The 21638-nt window shown below is 42.0% G+C and overlaps 1 protein-coding gene across 2 annotated transcripts in view; it reads right to left on the bottom strand.

Annotated features, from left to right (window-relative positions):
• Positions 1–810: 810 nt before the first annotated feature.
• Positions 811–21638, bottom strand: part of DGCR2 (DiGeorge syndrome critical region gene 2) — a 46055-nt gene continuing 25227 nt past the window's right edge. Inside the window, exons 3-10 of one of the 2 annotated variants that reach the window (XM_054645497.2) lie at positions 18096–18221; positions 16732–16951; positions 15728–15804; positions 13678–13854; positions 12117–12320; positions 7218–7370; positions 6540–6776; positions 811–5755 (exon numbers count right to left, since the gene is read on the bottom strand). In XM_054645497.2, coding sequence (XP_054501472.1) covers positions 5514–5755; positions 6540–6776; positions 7218–7370; positions 12117–12320; positions 13678–13854; positions 15728–15804; positions 16732–16951; positions 18096–18221 — 1436 coding nt within the window. In that variant the 3' untranslated portion in view covers positions 811–5513. The remainder of the gene's footprint in view (positions 5756–6539; positions 6777–7217; positions 7371–12116; positions 12321–13677; positions 13855–15727; positions 15805–16731; positions 16952–18095; positions 18222–21638) is intronic. The other variant, XM_054645498.2, reaches the window with a different exon arrangement.

The raw sequence follows: 21638 nt of genomic DNA, 5'->3' as shown, positions 1-21638 counted from the left end.
CACGGGATGCCCCAGAACCCGCAGAGCCCCACGAGTTCCAGGCCAGACTGAGCCCTCCAAGAGGGGCCCCTCATGCTGCAGCTGCTGCGGAGAGACGCAGCGGGGCAAGGGCTGCGCCCATCGGCCCCAGCTGAGCCAGCACCGCCCGGCTGGAGCCGCCGTGGAGCTCTCTGAGCTGCTCCGGCCATGGAGCTCTCTGAGCTGCGCCGGCCATGGAGCTCTCTGAGCTGCGCCGGCCATGGAGCTCTCTGGAGCTGCGCCGGCCATGGAGCTCTCTGAGCTGCTCCGGCCATGGAGCTCTCTGAGCTGCGCCGGCCATGGAGCTCTCTGAGCTGCTCCGGCCATGGAGCTCTCTGGAGCTGCACTGGTCAGGGCCATGGAGCGGCTGCGGTGGCAGCTGCCCTCTGCAGGCACCGGGACAGGAGCGGGGCCCTGCCGCTGCAAACACTGCGAGCCCGCCGGCTCGAGAAAAACCAGCAAGCTAGGAGTCTGGACCAGCCTCTCCATCCTGCAGAACACCCTGCCCCTGGACTCAGCAGCTTCCCATGGGGTTGGGGAGAGCAGTACGAATACACTGCACTTCATTTTCTTGGGTATATACTCAAGACCTTCCTAAAATTACACTAATACAGATGAATCCCACTGGAACCTGTACACATAGGAACTCTGGCAGACTACCTGCTCAAAGTTAAATGCATTTATTGATCTTTTTGCAAGATCACAGCTCAGAAGGGTGATTTAACAAAACCCTCCTTCCCAATGCTGGGCAACCACATCGACGCAGAAATCAGGACACACTGGAACACAGCATTTCTCTTACAGAACACAATTTATTTGGCATTTGGATGAAATGTTTCTCACAGCATCTTGAAAAAAAAAAGAGATTAGTGCCAACCCCAAAGAAGTTAAAAACAAAAACCAGTGTCACAGGGACTCAATTATTATAGTATCAAATTTAAATTCTACATGGTATTTCACAGAATATCAAAATCTTTTATACACTGCCACAGTTAAGTCCAGTCACAAACCAACTACACAGGAGAAGCCTGCAAGTGCAGCGCTGGCTAAAATGATTTTCCAGAGGAAGGTACAAAGCAGTGTCTCATTCTCTCACAGCCTCCCAGGCACCCTCAGCCCAACACACAGGGATGGTGCAGCACAGCCACCTCTGCTGGCAGCAACCCTGACCCACTCAACACTCGAGGGGCACATCCTAGAAAATTAAAGCTATGTGGTACCGTAGCAGGCAGGCAATGCTGACTGTTATTAGGGGGAAGCACATCTTCATCACTGAAAGCATCTATTCCAAGGAAACATCTATTTCACTTGGGACTGGGGAACATGAGAAGCAAACATGAACTTTGATTCACCTCCTCTACACTCAACCGCTCTAATTTTATGGTCCAGCTCCCAACTTGCAAGGGAAACTTAAAAGAAATTTCTGCATATTACATGTTCCTTAGCTAGGGATAAAAAAGACGTTTCAGCAACTGAAAAAAAGAGATGCACATTATGGATTGTACGAGGCAACATTAAAACATCAGTGTTTTGCCACTGAGAAGTCACATCTGAAAGATAAAAACATCTTTAAGTACCAGGTTCAAATTCATTTAACATGAGATGGGAAAAGAATGGTAATAATTACTGGTCACAAAAAACATTTTCTTCCCCCAAGTACTGAAACAGGCCATCACCCCATGGCACCTGTGGAGGCAGAGCACCCACCAACTGCGAGATTCAGCCTTCAGAAGAAAATGTCCACCTACTTCATATTTCATCTAGATCAGTGCCCTGCTGTGCATGGCTGAAGGAACAGTCTGAGGCTCAAATTAAACAGGACTGAACACTACACAGACAAGCTCCTTGCACCCCTGAATGATGGTGCTGATCCTGCACAACAGAACCCACCACCCCTGTAACATTTTAACTCTGAACTCTCCCAGTACAGAGCCAGAGGCTGCTGTGGGACTGTGGATGGGCATCACTGACAAACCATAGTGTCTGGGGCTGCTCTTAGGGAATAGCAGAGGCCTCAATATGGCACCACAGAACAGGGAAGCTGAGGAGCAGCTTTGTCTGAGGCCACAGTGGGACAAGACCAGCCCAGCACAGAACCAAGTGCTGGGACTTGACAACAACTGCAGTCAAGGGCAGCCCAAGAAAAACACACCGTGGGCTCCCCCAGGCTGCTGGAAACCATGCGGCAATGCCACCTCCCTGCTGGGGCTGCAGGGACATTCAGAATGCACCAGATGTCAAGAAGAACATCCAGAGATGTGAATGGCAGTGGGGAAAAATCAATGCAGAAAGTAACTCCAAAGATCTCATCACTGAATGGCAATCAAACCAGAGAGGTTTTCCTTGGGCAAGCACCAACTCTCTGTCATCAGCCCTTGGACAAACTGCCCACCAGTCACCTTGCCAAGGGCAAGGAAGGTTTGCTGAGGAGTCCACTGTTGTCAAGAAAACTTAACTCTTCCCCAGTTGGTCCAGCAGTCTGAGTAGTTGAGACATTTTCTGCTACAAAGGCTCTTACTCCAAGAGAAAGTACTCAATGTGAAAAAGCTGCATTAAAAGGGAGGAGTAAATGACAATTTTATTGCCAAATTAGAAGCTCACCGAGAGGTAAATGAGCTGTACTTAGTGAGCTGCTCCATTCAAGGCAGAATTTCCCTTGTTTACATTTAAGATGAAGAAGGATAGGAGAAAACAGAAAATAGCAGCCTCCTGCCAATATACAAGTGGGAAAGGCTCAGAAGCAATAGGGAAAATATCACACTGAGGCTTCTACAAAGAAGCCTCCATTTGGAATAGCTACAACCAGGAGCCACAATGAAGTTGCCAGTTGTAACAGAGCTTATTTGCAAATAAAATTCACCACAGAACCAAAAGTAAAATACAAAAATATTGAACAGATTCCCGCAGTGTTAGGAGAAGTGTGAGGTAAGGTATCTGTTCACCTCAGCCACAAAATACAGCCTCAGAGACTGAACCAAGCCAAAAGGCCTTTTGTTATTGCGCTAGGATAGTACAAAGAACAAATATTCCATCTGGCTTCAAAAGAAATTGGAAATTTTCTACTTTGCATTGCTAACAAAGTAATTTTTCAGGAACAGATTGTAGTAGCATAGACTTTGCATCCTATTTAAGTGTACGCTATCACAGCCTGTCCTACAAGAGAGTGTAGCCAGCTCGAGAGAAGTATTAACCCTAGAGCCTAATTTCTATCTCAGTGCTTAGCTTCACCTAGCTGGACACAGCACAAAGGTTACTGTCTACAGTATGTATAGATATATATATATATATGTGTGTGTATATATATATATATATATATATCACCACCCAGAAACACACACACGCACACACGCATTCGTACCTATAAAACTAAAGAAAAATCAGTACATACAATGTATAAAACGTATGAATGTGCTCAAAAATGCACAAAACCCGCTTTATTTTCATACTTCAGAAATGCTCAATAATTTGTATGCATGGTTCTGACTACTGCTATCCATCCACTTCATTAGACCAGGACTTGGAACTCGGAGAGGACTCGGTCAGAGATCCCACAGGGTGGAGAACTGCTCCTCTCGTTTCGTACCACTGCTGCTGGAGCCAGGCACAGCAGAGAGCAGGAGGGGGTGGTGGAACAGCTCCAGGCAGAGAGAGGCTTCCTACCAGTGCTTCCTCCCACTCGTGTGCCAGCAGCGCTCCCAGAACTGCGATTCACGCTCTCACTGGAGTCAGGGCTGTCTGCAGTGTCTGCAAGTCGAGACACCAGATACGACCTCGATAACCAAACTCACAGTTTTCTGTGCAAAACGAGTTGAACTGTCAAGACCAATCCCCAAGTACAGTATAAGCCTATAGGCAAGAGAGGGAATAGAAAGTAGCAGCATATTCCATGGGGAAAGAGTCAGCTGCACTGGGAAACCACAACAGTGGGTTAGGATTTGTCATACAAGTATGATTTCTCATCATTACTAGAAAAATAGATCACATACACAGCCCCATGCAGTGCTTTCTTCCTGTCCCTCTAGGCTTGTACCCTTCATAAGGTAACAGGAGACCGCTCACAAGAGGCATTCTTTACAAATTCCTTAAAATTCATCTCATCTGCTGACTATTAGAGTAAATCAAGGAGAAGCAGAGGCAATGGGAGTATGGGAGAAAAGGGTAAACTATTTGTACACTGAAATCCAAACTTAAATTTAAAATTGCCTGTAAAGATTATTTTATACTCATTATCAAAACCAACAGTGCTTGACTTTGGGTATCGTGAGGGATTGAATGAATCTTTGCCATCTGTAAATTAACTTAGCTTAAAGAGTTCAATACGAGGGGGAAATTTAAGTTGACATATCAGACTGAAGCAAACTGCTTTATTGATTTAAGTACACTAACCTCATTATAACCCCTTGTGGGACCTGGATAAATGACTTGAGGGGCACAGGGGAAATCTCTAGAACAGGGTTGGCTATTTATGGGACTGAGATAAGGAAGAGGTGTCCAATTAGAATTAAACATCACCTATAGTACATGTTGATCACCATTTTTAAGTGATATTTGTAGAACTGTAAAGTGAAATGAAGGGGAGGGAACACACATGCTAAATATAGCATGCAATAAGAAAAGCAAGAACAGTGGTCTTGTTTCCAGGCCAATTTTGTGCAACCATTCACTGTAAAGAAGTTAAACCAGAGAGAAAATACTCCAATCATACTTATGGGATTAGAACAAACAGGGGCTTCACACAGTGAACTCAGGCTGCATCAAAGTTAATTGCCCCCCATCTCTTCCCTAAAATATTTCCTAACACACGTGAGGGTTCTACTGAAGGGACATCACACAGACCCAGTTTTCTTCATGGGCCAGAAGTTTATCCAACAATACAACAAATAACTGTAATTGCAAATCCCGTTTTTCTCAGTACCCATTTGTCACAGATTGCGTAGACCATTCCTGCTCCAGCTCCTCTGGTGTTCTGATCAAGGCACTGTGTTTTACACAGTGTAACCCTTGATGGCATGTGTCCCACTCCATAAAACAGGCCCCCAGCCCCCTCCTCTGCAGCTCCATCTTCTCTGCTTGAACAGTGATTGCCCCCACCCTTCTTTTCCATTGTCTGTTTCCTGGGTCCAGTGGTATCCAGCCAAATCCAAGCAGCTTTTTTCTGATGTAGATTTTGATTCCTCTCAGGTTAAGAAAAAAAAAAAAAACAACCCAAACTACCCATACTTCTCACCTCCTCAGAAGTCAAAGGAATTCTCTGCTCTCCTTTCCATAGCCAATGGAAAAAAAGAGCAGTTGTACAATCCATATTTACAGGACAAATTGATTAGTGTGAATGAATAACGACAGCCAAAAAACAAGAGGCACGATCCTAATCTAGAACATAAAAGCAGTGTTTGAAAAACAAAGTGGAGATTCCTTCTGAAGTTCAAGCCACGGATTAGTGTTTGTCTGTGCAAACAGTTGCTAAAACTCTGAGCGGTGCTGGGCGCTTCACTCCTTTATACAATAGTATTGAGGGAACAGTGGCTGTGGCGGCTGCCTGTCAAAGTTTCTGCTGGGGTGTTTTCATTTATGGGTGTGTCAGGAGGGACAAGAAAGGTGCTGCTGTCAGCAGAGTCTTCCAGCTCCACTGGAGAAGGACCAACTGAGGGAGGAAGCGACCCCTCTGTCAGCTGTGGGGATACATCACAGTTTCCTAGTGATGGAGGACTGCTTTGCACAGCCTGAGAAAGAACTCCATCTGCAAAGGACAAAAAACCAAGCAGAATCAGAACATGAAGTTTACCATTTCACATTCCCAAACAGATTTATGATCCGTATTTCTGGGAGCTCTGAGTTTTTCCTGGTTTTGAGCTAATGCACAACAAGATGAGACTGCAAAAGAGGAAAATTGTGTAACAAAAATAAAACTTTGACATATAAATAAGATGCTTGCACTAATCAGGCTCACTTATCCTGTGAAATATGCTGCTGTAAAATCCCAAATTGGAATGATTTCTACAGTATGTGAATATCACAGCTGCAAAACTGAAGAGCACTGGGTGAATCATTAGACAGTGGTATTTTTGGTCAATTTTTGGGGGGTGTGGGTGGGGGAAGCAGGGAGGAGAGAAGAGGCTGGATACATTTTATCCAGAATCTCTTGTACTTGACATTTGTTCTACTTCTTAATACCAAACTCTATCAACCTATCTTCAAAAGGCCAAAAATGGTAGCAGCATGTTAAAAAAAAGGTAACCAGCTAATCCATCCAAGGTTAGGCTCAAAAATAGGTAAGGTTTAAGAGGTAAACTGCTTACAGATTGGATTCCACTGCTAATTTAGGTGATTCAAAAAACCTTTGAGAAAAACCAAGCTTAATGATACATTTTAATGAAAGACTTGTCCATCACAGAAATTGCAGATTTTTTGGTAAAATGTCTTTTCTCATCACAATTGCTAAAACACATAATTATAGCTTAAAAAAATCCATCCTCTAGCCAAAATGAAAAAGTGGGAGAAAAGAGAAATTATTGTCTGCATACCTGGAGTGGAACAAAGGATGCTGTCTGGATTGACAGAAGCCTCATAAGGAGGAGGTGGGTCATCAGGATGTTGAATATCTGGGTACTTGTAAGCAGTATAGGGTGGAGGGGGATCATGAAAATGAAATGCTCCACCTTCCCCATCGTCTGAAAGATGCAGTGGAGTAAGGCCAGTTCCAAAACCATCGGGACCGTAATCAAAACCAGGCATCCTGCGGCCCAAGTTGAAATGGTGCACTATTTCAAGAGAAGGAAAAGGAGTAAGTGACTTTATCTCGTGCTGTCTTCTTCAGTTTAAGTCAGATCTCAACACTTTTTTTCCACTTTTCACACCCCAGGAACTTAGGTCTCCTGAAGACCTAGAAAAGTCTACATAACCCATCCAAGTCAACTTGCTGCAATTACACAATACCCAGGCCCACCTGGTCCCAGTCTGTTTGTCCTGCATCACATCTAAATTTGACTCTAACCTCTTCAAACTACAGACTATTGTTCACACAGAGGTAATTCAGATTTGGAGCACGTACAAACAAAAATATTCTTCCATTATCCACTACAAAAGTTCAAGTTTGAAGACCCCACCAAGACAAAGGCACAGTCAGGCAAGATGATGACATTTCTCCCCTTTCCATATCCCCATGTGTCAATATCCAGCACAAGGAGAGAGCTGATACCCACAGTTAGCTCCAATCAGAGACTCAATGCGCTCTCTCCGCCTCTGGCGCAGCCGGTGCACCATGAAGAGCAGCAGGGAGAGGATGAGGAAGGAGGAGATGCAGCTCACGATCAGGCGCATTCCACCGGCCATGGAGTCAAACAGGCTGTTGCCATCTGTTCGTCAAACATAGAAAAACAGCTTGTTATTTTTGTTCAAGCTTCATTTCTCTTGATGTTCTTCTGTCAGTAACGGAGAGATAAACGTAGAGTGGAGATTCATTAGCCTGGTTTAACACTTCTCTGTATTTCAAATATATAAGAAAATCATGAATCATCAGGTGATTTATCTTTTTACTGCAAGAAGATCTGAGAGTTTCTAAGAATATCTTCCTTGGGAAAAGGGGCAAAACGTTGAAGGCTTTGGGCCTCAGAATTGGAAAAAAGAAAGGTTAGTGGCATTTTGCACATCCACTTGTTTCCCTTGCATGGCTGATCATATTATACTAAAGAGGAAAAGGCTTGAGAACTGGCATATATATACACTACATAACTTCTGAACATCCTAACCCTTCCATTTCCACTAAAAAAATCTCTGAACATTGTCACTGTCACCCAGATGTGGCTATCTAAATTCCACATGTCACCAGTACGCTGGTCAGCACCACTAAGTGATTGGAACATGGTAATAATCACTCATGAACTGAAGAGATTAAGGTGAATGGGAATTAAACCTTTACCTGGAGTCATACCAAAAGCAAGTGGCAGAAATAGAAGAAAGAAGAAGAAACAGACCCAGGAGCTCAGAACTTGGAGCTTATCCCATTGTTAACCAGACCCACACAGGGAAGGAAGGCTCTTGTGAACAAATTACCACTGTACCCCCAGCACCAGGCACAAGAGGCACTAATTTCTCACAATTCAACTAATCCCCCTTGGTTATGCCTAAGCAGCACATGCACACACAGGTACTCTACACAAACAAAAATGACCTAAAGATGATGTACTGTGCTCTTTGCACTAACTTCCCACTGAAGAGTTCTGAATGAGAAACACAGCCAGGTTAGGGGTGGATAAGAAACAGATGAGGTGGCTTCACAACATGGTCACCTACTGCTACAGGATGCCAGCACTAGCAGGGATGGCCCCTCTTCCCAGTCACTACCAGAGGAACCAGCCAGATCCTGGCCACCTCTCCACACCCACTCCATACTTTTCCTTTCACTAACAGCAACTGAAGTTTTAGCAAAGATTCCTCATAAAAGAAGGCTTTTAGCTCTACAAAAATTTTAAGTATTAGTTTGCTACACATGCTAGTAACAGAAAAATCCACCTAATTTGTATCATTCCAGTCCATGGCTAACAGGCTGGCATTTATTATGTAACACCTCCTTGGCAAGAAGGAATCCATTTAATAGTGCACCACGCATAAAGCTCCAACATTACACCCTCTCAGATCCGGCTGTGCAGCACAAAAGCCTGGGTGCTGTCAAACCCTTTAGCAACTACCACTGACAGAGCTTCAACTGCTGCAGTCACACACCTCCAACCAGCACAGCCTCCTGAACACCACAGAGCTGCCCTGCTCCTCCTCCATCTCACGGCCACACCGACTCCATCATCCCTGCAGAATACTCAAGGCTGCCAGTAACACTGAAGTGCCCTCAGTAAAATACACTCAGAGGTGCAGAGGCCCAGAGAAGCTGACTTTAGTCATGGGATGGATTCTGGTGCTGCATCCCCCCTCTGCAGGCTGCACTATGATCTGAGAAATGCTCATTAGACCTTGATGAGTTGCACTTAGGCTAAGCCCTCTTGAGCTTATCAGAAACACTGTCTGTTCCCAGGAACTAACAGGTGTCTAAAGAACATCTGGTTTTTAATGAACAGCCTTGGAAACTTTTTTTTTTTTTGCCTGAATAACAATCCACTTGGGGTGGTATTTTTGTTATTGTACCTTCAAAGAAAGTTAAACCCTGACTCAAACTGTAGCCAGGATGGAAAATTACTACAACTAGAGCCCATTCTCTTGTGACCTTATAAACAGGAGCCCAAAGTGGGACCCTTCTGATCTCTCAATTCCCAGATAAGGGGCTCATGTGTGTGTCTCAAACACCAACAATCAGGTAGCTGTGGAGCCAGCCAAGGACTGTTAGTAATAACAGAGACAAGAATTGTTGTTAATAACCAAGGACTATTGGTATTAACATGCCATGAGAGGGAACAAGATTTGTCTGGAGAAGAGAAGCCAGGTGGAGATAGGGCAGCACTTTTCTGTGAGAAAGAACCACATCTCAGTACAGTGCAGGTGCAAAAATGTGTGGCAGGAAGCGGACATGGACTCCAGGGTGGGATTGAGATCACCAAAGACACCTGAAGCCCACATAAATACAAAACTAATTATTTCAGAAAACTTGTTTTTACCCTCAGTAGTGCCCTGTAACTGCACCAGTTCAGTCACTAGAAAAGCTTCAGCACATCAGTTCTTTCCAAGTATTTTATTTCTTCTACTACCTCTTCACAGTTGCAGGTCTGTCTTAACAAGAGCCACAAGAGAAAAATTATTTTCTAGCACAACATGGAGCAGCAATAGACAGACTATCTTGGTTTCAAAATATTCCTCTGCTATTTATCTTTGGCTAAATGAGAAGCATCTTTTAAGTGAGTATAGCTGGGATTGCTCAGCTTACACCTACCACTGAAAAATCCCCCTACTACCAAGTCCTTGAGTAATATTTGTTACCACTTGTAATCATTGCTCACCCGCTCACGCTGCAAGAGCTGATTACCTGCCAACCCAACAGTAGGATTTATTTCCCCCAGGTCTCTCCTTGGGTGATTAATTTACTTACTGTTGATTAGTAAACTGTTTTCTTTCCTTTGCAACAGAACTTAGGGAAGATACATGAAAGAATCGGACAAAGATAAATACATGCTGATTAAAGAAAGTAATTCATTAATTTTTGTCATCTGGAATAGTCATTTATAACCACCCAGAAGGAAAACTGAAATGTTTAATTTAAAATTTTCAGTGTTTATCACTAGCTGAAGCAACTTCATGATGAAAGAAGTTGGATGACTGCTTGATAATTCCTCTCTAAAAAACTAAGTTTCTAAAAAATGCACCAGAACACTTCAAGCTAGAGTATAATGAAAGAGTCTCATTTAGCATCAATACAGAAGAAGAGCTTAAGGATGAGAAAGGATGTGGTAAAATACACTCTTCAAATCAGTATTCATGAAATAGTTAAGACCCACAGCAATAAGCAAGGATTAAAGAACATGACACGAGGTTATCCCAGGTCATCTGATCCTGTCTGCTGGATGATGCTTTGCTGACAGTTCCTGCAGATAAAAAAAGTGAAGCCTAAGTCTTAACTCAGCTGATAAGAGTGGGAGGAAGACTCCTGCTTTTTCCCCACTCTTTCACTGCAGACCTGCCACACTAGCTGCAAACATCTGTTAAGCTTAAAGCTCAGAACAAATGTGACACAAGGAGAGACAGTGGCCTTTAATGATTAATCTCTCTAGTTAGGACCAATAAGACTGTAAATTTGGAAGCCAATAAGCACCCCTTTATTCATAACAGATTGAAATAGAAGCCTCTGATGGAAAAGCTGACCTTCTGTGTTTTCCACAGGAGTTCAGAAAAATAGTTTCTTAATGCACTCAGATAAGATTAGGTTCTTTTAAAATACCAATAAAACCAATATCACAGAATGGCTGAGGTTAAAGGGAACATCCTGAGATCATCTAGTCCAACTCCTGCTCAAGCAGCATCAGCTAGAGCAGGCTGTGCAGGACAGAGTCCAACCAGGCACTGAATATCTGCACAGAAGGCAATTCCATGATCTACTCCAGTATCTGACCACTCTCAAGCAAGGTAAATTTCTTTTCTGTACAGAAAAATAACCTCCCCAAAATCTGCACCCCAAAACATTGACTGACAAACAGTTCAAAGTCAACTTCATTCACTTAATCAATCCAAAACAAAAACCTGCACTGATATGCCAAATCAAATAATTAAGGTTGTAGGTCCGGATTATTACTGAAACTATTTAATTTAAAAAACTCTGCTTCCCACGTGATCCCTGCATGAACACTTCCACACAGATAAATATGCTCATGACCAGAAAAAGATGCTTAATTAGTGCTCAAGAGAAAAGTGTTTTGTTTTCATGACAACTAAACATGACAAAGGAAATGTACCAGATGCTCTACTAAAAACCCACAGTATCATCCCCCTCCAAACTGAAAATAAACTACTGCTTCTCCTTTCTAAGGAGCATCAGGGATAATTAATTTTTACCAGCCACAGCCTGAAGTGTTTCCCATGATTTGAGACCCTTCCCCATGGGGTGGCTGTACCCAGCAATGTAGAGGCATGTAATGGACATTTTTTATGAAAAATCCTTTTGCTAGGATTTTTCTCCTGAGAAGCTGAGAGGCCTCAGAAATTAAGTGTAAACAATAATTATCTGCTGTTGTGGAATGCAACAGGTGCATCTTTGATTGGTCTCATGTGGTTGTTTTTAATTAATGGCCAATCACAGTCCAGCTGTCTCAGACTCTCTGGTTAGTCACAAGATTTTATTATCATTCCATTCCTTTACGTTCTTTGCTAGACGTCTGACGAAATCCTTTCTTCTATTCTTTTATTATAGTTTCAATATATAATTTTCTTTTAATAGAATATATATCATAAAATAATAAATCAGCCTTCTGAAACATGGAGTCAAGATTCTCATCTCTTCCCTTGTCCTGGGACCCCTGCAAACACCACCACATTTGGTGAGCCCTGAGTGAGGAACATTACCACAGAGGCACTGCAAGGATGTGCTCTTTCAAACAAAGCTACACCCAAAGAAACCCAAGCTGAGCACTCAGCTGATTTGTACTGACAAAACTGTAACAGAGTCATACCTGGGTCCAAGCAGGTGAATTTGCAGCACTCCTTGGGGTCCTTGCGGTACTGCTGGCAGCCCTGGGGCCGCTCACACAGGGCAGCCACGCACATCTCAGGCTCCCCGTTGTGACACGTGCAGCTCAAACAGGGATCGTTCCCCTTGGGAGTGAAGTAGTAGCCTTCATCCACAATGTTGTCTTTGATATCAACACAGGTCTGGCCTAGAACAGACAGGCACAGCAATGTCCATGGAATACAGCTTCATTTGTTGTTTTAAGTGATTTGTAAACATAAGCAGAGCACCAGTTAAAATCCAGGCCTTCACACTGAAGAACTCTGAAAAAGGGTCTCCAGGGAGTGGGAAAGATAATGGATGGTCCCAGGGACACAGAGACGATTTTCAGCTCGTTGACAAGGGGAGTTTTAGGTATTAAATGGAACTGACAAACTTCCAAGCATCCCCTCCAAGACAGAGGAAAGCAAGTGGTCTGAGAAGTTTAACCTCACCACCAAAGCCTGCTGCAGCTCCCTTCCTCTTCCATGGAATTAAGAAAAGCTGTATCTTTTCTAGACCAAATCTTTAGGCCTTTTAACAGGCCAGGACTTTAAAAGGGAGCCATGCAATAGTGCTTCCACTGTCCTAGCAGCATCCTGATCCCTGCCCAGCAGGGGAAGCTTAGCTGCCTTTTGCCCACTGACCTAAAACCAGTGCCAAAACCAGAGAGAGAAAACAGTGCTGGGAGCTGGCAGCTGTACTGACTGCTCAGGGAGGATGGCCTGTCCCCTCCAGCCTGTGCACAGTCAGCTGCTGGGGTCCAAAGGGAAGGTAAGACTGGGAGAGACCTGAGGAGGTCACCAGCTCAATCTCTGATCAAAGCAGAGTCAGCCATGACATCCCAATGGGTTGCTCAGGGTTTAATCTAATCTGGTCATAAAAACCTCTGAGGACAGAGGCTGCACAACTTCCCTGGCAGTCAGCTGCACCCTGTATAACCCTCAAGTTAAACAACTTTTCTCCTTGCAAAGAAGCACCATCTAGATCAGGTAATGTTTAAGATTACCTGATAATATTGCAAAGACCTCTGCTGGTATCAAGGCTTTTGGAGTACAGGAATGCAGATAGAGAAGATACAGAACAAAAGCCTTTTTTTTTCCACTTTTAAGTCAGTCAGCTCCACTTGTCTTTCCCTTCTAGGTCTAATAATTAGATAGAAAGAATTTAGTAGAATTTGCTGTACTCTAAAATAAGTGTTTCCTCATTTTAATGTGAAATTAATAACTTAAGAGCAATGTTTACTAACAAGGCATTTAAGAAAAACAACAAAAAACTGGTTTTGCCCAAGTTTATTTTGGGGCTGACACAGCTGCCTAATGACTTTTTAGTAGAACTCTGTACTGTGTGACAGCCACACATTATGATGCTCTTATTTATTAAAATCAAGCAGAAATATAACTCCACCCTTTTTTTCTTAATTCACTGGGCCAAAATTAGAAAGGGTAATTAAACAATTTCCAGCTACTTATTAGATGCATATTTAAACACACAGCACAGTTACCACTGAACTGAACCCAACTTACTCCTTTTGCAGAGGAATGAAGATTTCTTATAGCAGTTTTCAGCATACCAGCTGTGTAAACCGTTGTGCCGGAAGGCAGGAGAAGTGAAGTACTCGAACTGGGCACAGAAAACGTTTTCCTTTTCAGACATAGCCGTACCAAATTTAGGGACAGGGGGTAAAAACACTTCTGGAGAGCCTGGAAGAAGATACATTGGCATTAGCAGCCTGTGGGTATGTAAAGTTTTAGAGAGTCTCTGTAACATCACCCATTTCCTGCACGCCAACTCCAACACAAAGAGTCCTCCAGCACCAGCTCCCATTACCAGCACTGCTCTGGGGGAGGGCAAACAGCTGGGAGGGAAGGGGTGACTCACATAGAAAAGAGGCTGCTGTTTTCAAAGTACTGGGTAATTCTGTCACTCTGAACCAGAAGCGATACTCCAACATCTCCACAAGTGCTGCTTCACAGAGCCCCATGGGGTTTGCCTGACAATAGTCATACACCTCCTCAAACCACGCTGAGTTTGGGCACAGTTGCTACCAGTGGAGCAAGAACCCACACAGCAATTTTGTGCATGGCACTCCATGCACCCACCAGTGCTTCCAAAGGTGTGCATCCGCCTGTGCAGCCCTCACAGAGCTGCTCCATGCTTGGGGGGATGCACTAGGGCATCCACAGTTTGGTCCTTTCAATCATGAAACAGCATCCTGATGGGCTCCAAACAGTGCAAAAGGTGCTGAGGGCATTTTCTGGAGGACTTATGTTCCACATGTCACAACAATAAATTAAAATTGTCAAGCTTTAAAAGCCTAAATCACTTTTCAAACAGGTATTAGAAATTCAGAGTCTGCATCAATAAAAGCCTAAGAAAAGTTTTTCACAAACTACTGAATGTTACTATGTACTTTACTTTGTAGAGGCATCTCTTTGTTAAATACAAAGCTTAAAAACAGAAGATTATATGTTATTGAGAAGGTTTAAATTCATATAATGCATCAAATTAAATAAAACTAATGATAAAGTTACGATGATTTTTCTGTAATTCATGCCTCCCTGTTGTGACCACTCTGTCAGCAGATGGCAGTGCAGTCAGCTTTCCAAAAAGCAAAGAAAGGTCCTTTTAAGGGGAATCTTTGTATTCATGTGTCAAAGGAAGTCTTTTTCAAGACCCAACTGTTTGAAAATTCTGATCATAATTATGTGTCTGTACCTAAAGGAGAGTTTTCCTTCCAGATTATCCATGGCTACTGAAAACTATGCATGAGAAAAAACCTATTCAGATTAGTTTTCAAATGCTACACTGGAATTCACAGTGCTGATGCTTAAAAAACAACACCTTTGTTATAATTTCTCCATTACTAAACCAGTACAGGAATTAAACAGCAACTGTACACATAAGAGTTTGTATTATGACTTTAATCTCACTACTGAATTAGCTAATAATAAAGGGTGTAGAAACATGGCTTTGCATTTTCAGCAGAGGGAGCTGCTTGTTTTGCAATTGAAAGGGTTTAGCCAGTGACACCCATCAAATTAATGTTCAGTTTTTTATATAAAAGGATATATATTCCTGGGATTACGCAAATTCTGACATGGTTTAAGTAAACTACCTGAAATACTTTAAGAAAGAAAAAATCTGTGTAAATTCTGCAAAATTCAAGTGTGTTGTTTCAGTATGCAAAATTCTACCAATTTTTAAAAAGCTAAAACCTCCAAACATGCTCCACTAGTCTGCAAATACTAGAACCAGGAATCAGCAGTTCATCTAAACATTCACCACAAAGAATGAGAAATTACAGAGTAATTCCCCTTCTTTCATTTAATCAAGGGGAAAGCCCAAATAAACTGACATGTTCTTTCCATGCCAGGGTGAAAACCCATAAAACTTTAACTTTAAAATAAGATGTGTGTTGAGTATTAAACTCTTCCACTTCTACCCTCTGACACCAAGCAGTTCACCTATACTATTTCAACATTACCAGTGAAAGAAGTCATGCTGTTCTTTAAAATCATATTCATGCTTTAATACAATTTTCATGGGCAGTAAGCAGCAATTTGAGAGACCCACCTTTATAAGCAACTTCCCAGTGACCTTCCAGAGAGTGATTTCTGTTGGTGATCACATACTGATATCCCACCCAGAACCTGCAAATCAAGTTACATTCTAAAGATACAGGCCAAAAACACAGTAACAAATTAAATTACACAGAACCTTCTAATGTCTTCCTATGTAAAAGCAATGTAGAGAGACTACAGTTGAGGAACAGAGGAAAATACTTGATAAAATGCTTATTAGTTTTCTAGGTTTACAAATTATAACTGACTGTGTCCTTTATTTCTACTCACAAACACCACCTTATTCTGTTGTCATGGCAGCATTTCAGTATCTCAAACCCAAAAATCACACAGCAGCATCCAGAAGTCAAGTATTTCTGAGCATAAACAACTTAGGTCAGACTGTTCTGGATCAAACCATTTAACTCTTCACAGACAGAAGCACACCATTACTCAGCCACTCCTGGTGATCTGACACAGCAGCCAGGAGTGACAAAAAACCCATACACAGAAAAAGGAGGAATTGTTTGCTGTGAACTAACAGAAAGAAATATCTAAAACCACCCAAACACAGTAGCTGCAACTCAAAATGCCTTTTTACTTCATTCCTATCTCAAAGTTGCTCTTTGTTAGAACTACAGGTACTTCATAGAAATCAAAATTTTGTTGAAAAATTTACATAATTATTTCTATACACAGCAGTGCAGCAGCAGTCATTATTAAATCCACCTTCCCTGATGCAGCTCAAGAATACCTGTACCTTGCTAAGACAACCTGAAGATAAGAAGACTATGCTGATAAAAAGACTCTGCTGAATTGAATTATCTGTTAATAATTATTAAAACATAAACTAGAGATGAGGCACTGCCTAACAGCCAACCAGCACGTTCACACTGGCTTATTCACCTGATGTAAATTTTATCATTAGATTTTCTACACAAACTGAACCACCAGCATTTGCAGCACACAGAAACCATTCTCTGCAACATGAGATCTTTGTCCTTTTCTTCCACTCACCTACGCTCATCCTCCTCTTCAAATGCTTTTTCTTCCAAGCTCCACTCATGTGCCAGGATGAAGCTGAGCTCTTGGTCTGCAGTGAAGGTGGCGAGGGACCCGTTCACCCGCTGACATGTCTGCACAGCGTCCCAGTAGTTCTCCCCATTTAAATACACCCTGTAACAGCTGGCTGTGCCCTCATAGTGGTGCCATCCTGTTGGGCACTTCCCTAGGAAACATGAAGAATAGAAGGGAAACCATTCCCCCCAAATTAGGATCTTTAAGGTAATGCATCCTAATCAATTATCACTGGGGCACATAAACACAACAGTGTATGCACTTCACCTCCAGAGGAGGAGGTGCACGCATTACAGATCCCTGAAGAGTTACTTTACTACAGTTTCTGATAAATGTTGATTTTTCTACATGCTTTTAAAAAGATTAAGCTCCTAGTAAAGTCCCATCACATTGTCACAGCCTTTAAAATCTTTAATTAAGACTGACCATCTACTGTGGAAGACATTTCCCTGCACATCTTTATAAAACCAATAAATGTGATTAATCCAAGCAAAAACAAGCAGCACAAAAACGCCAGAGGTGGCCAATTTAATGACTGTCTTTCTATTAGATGATTAGCAATACACTCAACATGCTGTGAAGTGTTCAACCTACTCTTAGAGTCTCATAGTATTCATATAATCCTGCCCCCAGAGTGAATCACTGAAGACGATAGAAGTTCTGGGAAAATTCTTGGTTGCTTTGGAAAAATCACCACTGTAAGGCAGATCTTTAGGAATATAAGAAGGTGATGTTGTGAACTGCTGTCTCTGCTTTCTCTCAATTAACTCAACTAAGGGAACCTGAAACAAAAGCCTTGTGGCATTTCTGGACGATATAGGCCCATGGGCTAGCAGAAAGAATCACAGGACAGGAGGATGACATTTAAACCTGCACTATTAATTTTGAATTGCCTAAGAAACTTAAAATTCAGAAACTCTTTTCTGTTCATTGCATTTCACAGTTCTGTTCTCAAGCCTCTTTTTTCTGTTTTGTTTCTTTTGGTTTTTTAATCCTTTTTTATTCTGTTACAACTCTGCAATGAGTTGTAACAGAAAACTGCAACTCTGGTTTCACAAAGAGAGGATTAATAGGGACATAGTATTGTTTGCATGTACTGGTCTGCTATATAAACCATGCAGGACATATATAAAAGAAATGCACAAACACCTGAAATTAGCATTGCATGTCAAAGTTTGGTCCAAAAGCTATGAAACAGAAAAGATTATTAGTTTTTAATTCAAAAACAGCCTAAATTTGTGAATTAATTAATTTAATTAATTAATTAAAGAAAGATGGCCCAGATTTCCCAGTCTGCAACTTACTGCTGAAGCGGACGGGCTGAGCCACGTTGACGGTGTGGAAGCGGGTGGTCTCTGCTCCTCTCCCCCGACTGTGCCTCGAGTCCACGTTCTCCTTCCCATGGTAAGTTCTCTGGTCCCCTGTCAAGCCTGGGGACCAGGAGGAATAGTTAGTACTGGTGAAAGATGCAAGCAAATGCAGATTTCGTTTTTATTAAACTTTCTCTGGGTTTTAATTCAAGACATATGTGATACCTGACTCGGGTAAGCAAAGATGGCAGGTCCCTGCAGTAAGAGCTTGGCCATTTTACTCAGCAGGTAACTGAATTACCTTCAATTGAAAAGAACCAACAAGCCATTACACACTCGTGCAGGGTAAATGAAACATTTTGGCAGATTCTCACCAGCCTGCAATTGTACACAGGACTTGCTGTTCATCATTTCAACTGCTGCAGCAAATGCATCATCCCCAGCGCATTGTATCTGCTCCTGTTTACAGAACTACCCACTCCCCAGCTGCTTTGTTCCTCAGCTGTGTGTCCAAGGACATAAGATAACTCCTCCAATACACTTTCCAACACATGCTCTGAGATGTAGGATGTAATTAAAACCAGGAAAGCAGACTGATCTTCAGCCAGAAGAACAAGGCTTTTTTTTATTCACTCTCAAGCTTCTAAAGGAAAAGTTAGTTGATGACTTTTGAAATAAACCCCCATACCCCCTCATCTCAGTGTCAGGGTTACCAGGTGCACATGACCACCAGATTCAGTAACTTAGGAAGAACACAGTGTAAGTGTTATTCAAGAAAAGGGGCTGGAGGGCTCCATGTGCCTACCAGGAGTAAATAAGGAGCACCCAGTTCAGGTGGAGGCAGGGTGGGCCATAGCCAGCACAACTAGCAGGTTCCTAAGCAGGAAGGCTGGCATGGTGGTGGGGAGAAACCTTAGAGAAAGATGGAGGTGGGCACCAAGAATGATTAATGTGGAAACAAGAGATTAACCTTAAAAAGAGAGAAATTAAAAACCCAACAATATAAGCATTATAAATATCTGCTTGTATGTTACTTAATACTACTAGATGTTATTGAAGGTAATAGGGTTTAACCAGCACATGTGCTATGTAGACATTCATTTCTGTATAAAAAATCTGCTTATTTTCCTTTAAAGCTGATTAGCTGCATTTAGCCTCACTAAACCAAACAAACAAAGACATGATCCCAAATAAAGAGAAGCTACACAGTCTTCTTCAACAGGTTTAACTACATCTCTTTGAAATACATATGAAACCACGTCAATAAAACTTTCTCTTTTTGGACTATCTTTGGAAAGCAAGAGGTCCACAGCAATTTCATGGTAATATAAATCCTGAGCTGCAGGCTGCTCACTGCATTACCTGGGGGAAAGACTTCCACAAGACCCAACATCAAACAGTGCACTCCATGGAACAAATGTAGGCACTGATGAGCAAAACAAATCCCTAGCTGGAGCCCAGGAACAGCAGAGTCGCTCTGCATTCATCTCTCTAGCATACTGAGTTTGCCCTGGGTTAATGGGATAAGCAAGGGCTATTTAATTATCACATTATCCTAGGAATTACATGTCTACAGAGATCACCCATTAAGGAATGGCTGTGCATAATACGCTCACATGGCCTTACAGGAATAAAGCAGAAATTCTGGTGTTCAGTATTAGAATATGTTATCTATCACAGGCAAGAAGTCAGTGCCAAGAAACTCAGCATACATTTCAAAGGACACAAAATGGTAAAATTATTTGACAGTGAAGATTACTGATTTTTTATTACTTTAAAGGCTAATCTATTTTTAGAATCTGTTTTTAATCCTAATGGTTCAGTAGCACTATTTACACTATGATTTTCAGAGTGATACTGAGACACTGAAAAAGCAAATCTTCAATTATAGCAAGGCTTTAAAAATAGCGCTAACTAATGTAGAATGCTTTATCAAATTCTACTGAGCTCAGCATGGGGAACTCTATTTTCCCATGGCATTAAATGGTAACAGCTAAACCCAAAGAACCAGTCAGAAGCAAACACATGAAGAATCAGTTCCCTCTCAGAAGTGAGAGCAGATGCAGCACCATATGGCTGACCCTCCGCAGCTAAACAGAACGCCCACGAGGACTTAACAATTTATCTCCCCCAGGAATAAAACAAAAGTTCACAGGTTTTAACAAGCAAGGTTAAGGAAGGGTTACACAGGCTAACATCCTAAATTAACAGAATTTATGCCAGATGCTTTGAAAAACAGCTACACAGATCCCACACAAAGAGAGTTCCATCACTTCCACCCAGGAAGCAGAACTCATTCCTTCCTCAGCATCTGCCCTTGTCAGCAGATTCATGCTGAAACCAGGACTGAAGTGGCACAAAGCAGCCACCACAAGCCACTTCTTCAAGCCCAACGCTGTCAGCTGCTTAATAAACTGGTGTTCTTCAAATATTAAATTGCTTCTATCTGACCTGAATATCTGTCTCCCAAGAAAAGCAACGATGACAACTTTTTCCAGGGCAATAAAGAGATGCTAACAAGCCTCTAAGTCACTTGACTGGCATGAAAAGCTGTTGCAGATTCTGGTGGCAAAGGTGTAATTGGACTAGATTTCTATTCCACTTCTGCAATACTCTGCAGATAGAATTTTATGTGCTGTTCCTACTTCCTTTTTACAAATAATTTTATCTTTAAAAATAAATTAGAGTGCCATGGACTCATCTTTAGATAACAACTTAACTCAGAAGATCAGAACCTAACTCTGAGTGTTTCACAAAGGAGAAGCCATCACTCTCAGTGCTTACACTTCATATCCTGAAAAGAAATGAAACTTTGGAAGATCAGTTATTTTCCAAGATCTTTATTCTTCTAAATACTACAATCACAGGCAACAACAGCAACAGTGGTATTTTTACTAGCCAAGACATATAGAGATCTGTTTCTTTGACTTTATATAATTACTCCAGAAATGTCATTTGCTAGTTGGTGCAGAAAATGAAAAAATGGGTTCAAGGAAGAACCCTGGGGCACTATTTTTTTTCACCCTTTGAATATCAGAGTGGTGAACACAAGCATCCTCCAATGTGTTTCCCAATAGATCAAGTCATGATTAGTATTCACCCAGCTCTTTCCAATTTACAGTTGCTATCTAATTCACTCCAGCACAATTATAGCCTAAGTACAGGGCTATCCATCAAGAGAAAGTTGTCTAACAGTGGTGATTCTGTGGCTATTTTCAGTTGTTTAAAACTTGAAGCTACCAATTCAGAATGGAAGTCAGCCATGCTGATGGCTCCTTCTACCTTTTGGAAAACTGTGTCATGGACGTCAAGTCACTCAAGCAAATCCCTTCATAAGGATGGATGTACTATGTCAAATGATGTCAAAATTAAACTGCCTGTGAAACAACCAGGTCTTGCCATATCTTATTAGTTCCAAGATTTGAGTTGTTCCTGTTTAAACACACAGATTCTCAGAACTTACATAAAAGCTGCCTTGTCCCCAAAGCTTCAAATTTTCTGCCCAGCATATTACCTACTGAAAGCTTAGAAAGCTTC

Source organism: Agelaius phoeniceus, chromosome 18, assembly GCF_051311805.1.
Source record: "Agelaius phoeniceus isolate bAgePho1 chromosome 18, bAgePho1.hap1, whole genome shotgun sequence".
Lineage (NCBI taxonomy): Eukaryota > Metazoa > Chordata > Aves > Passeriformes > Icteridae > Agelaius > Agelaius phoeniceus.
This window is presented reverse-complemented; position numbering and strand designations above follow the sequence as displayed.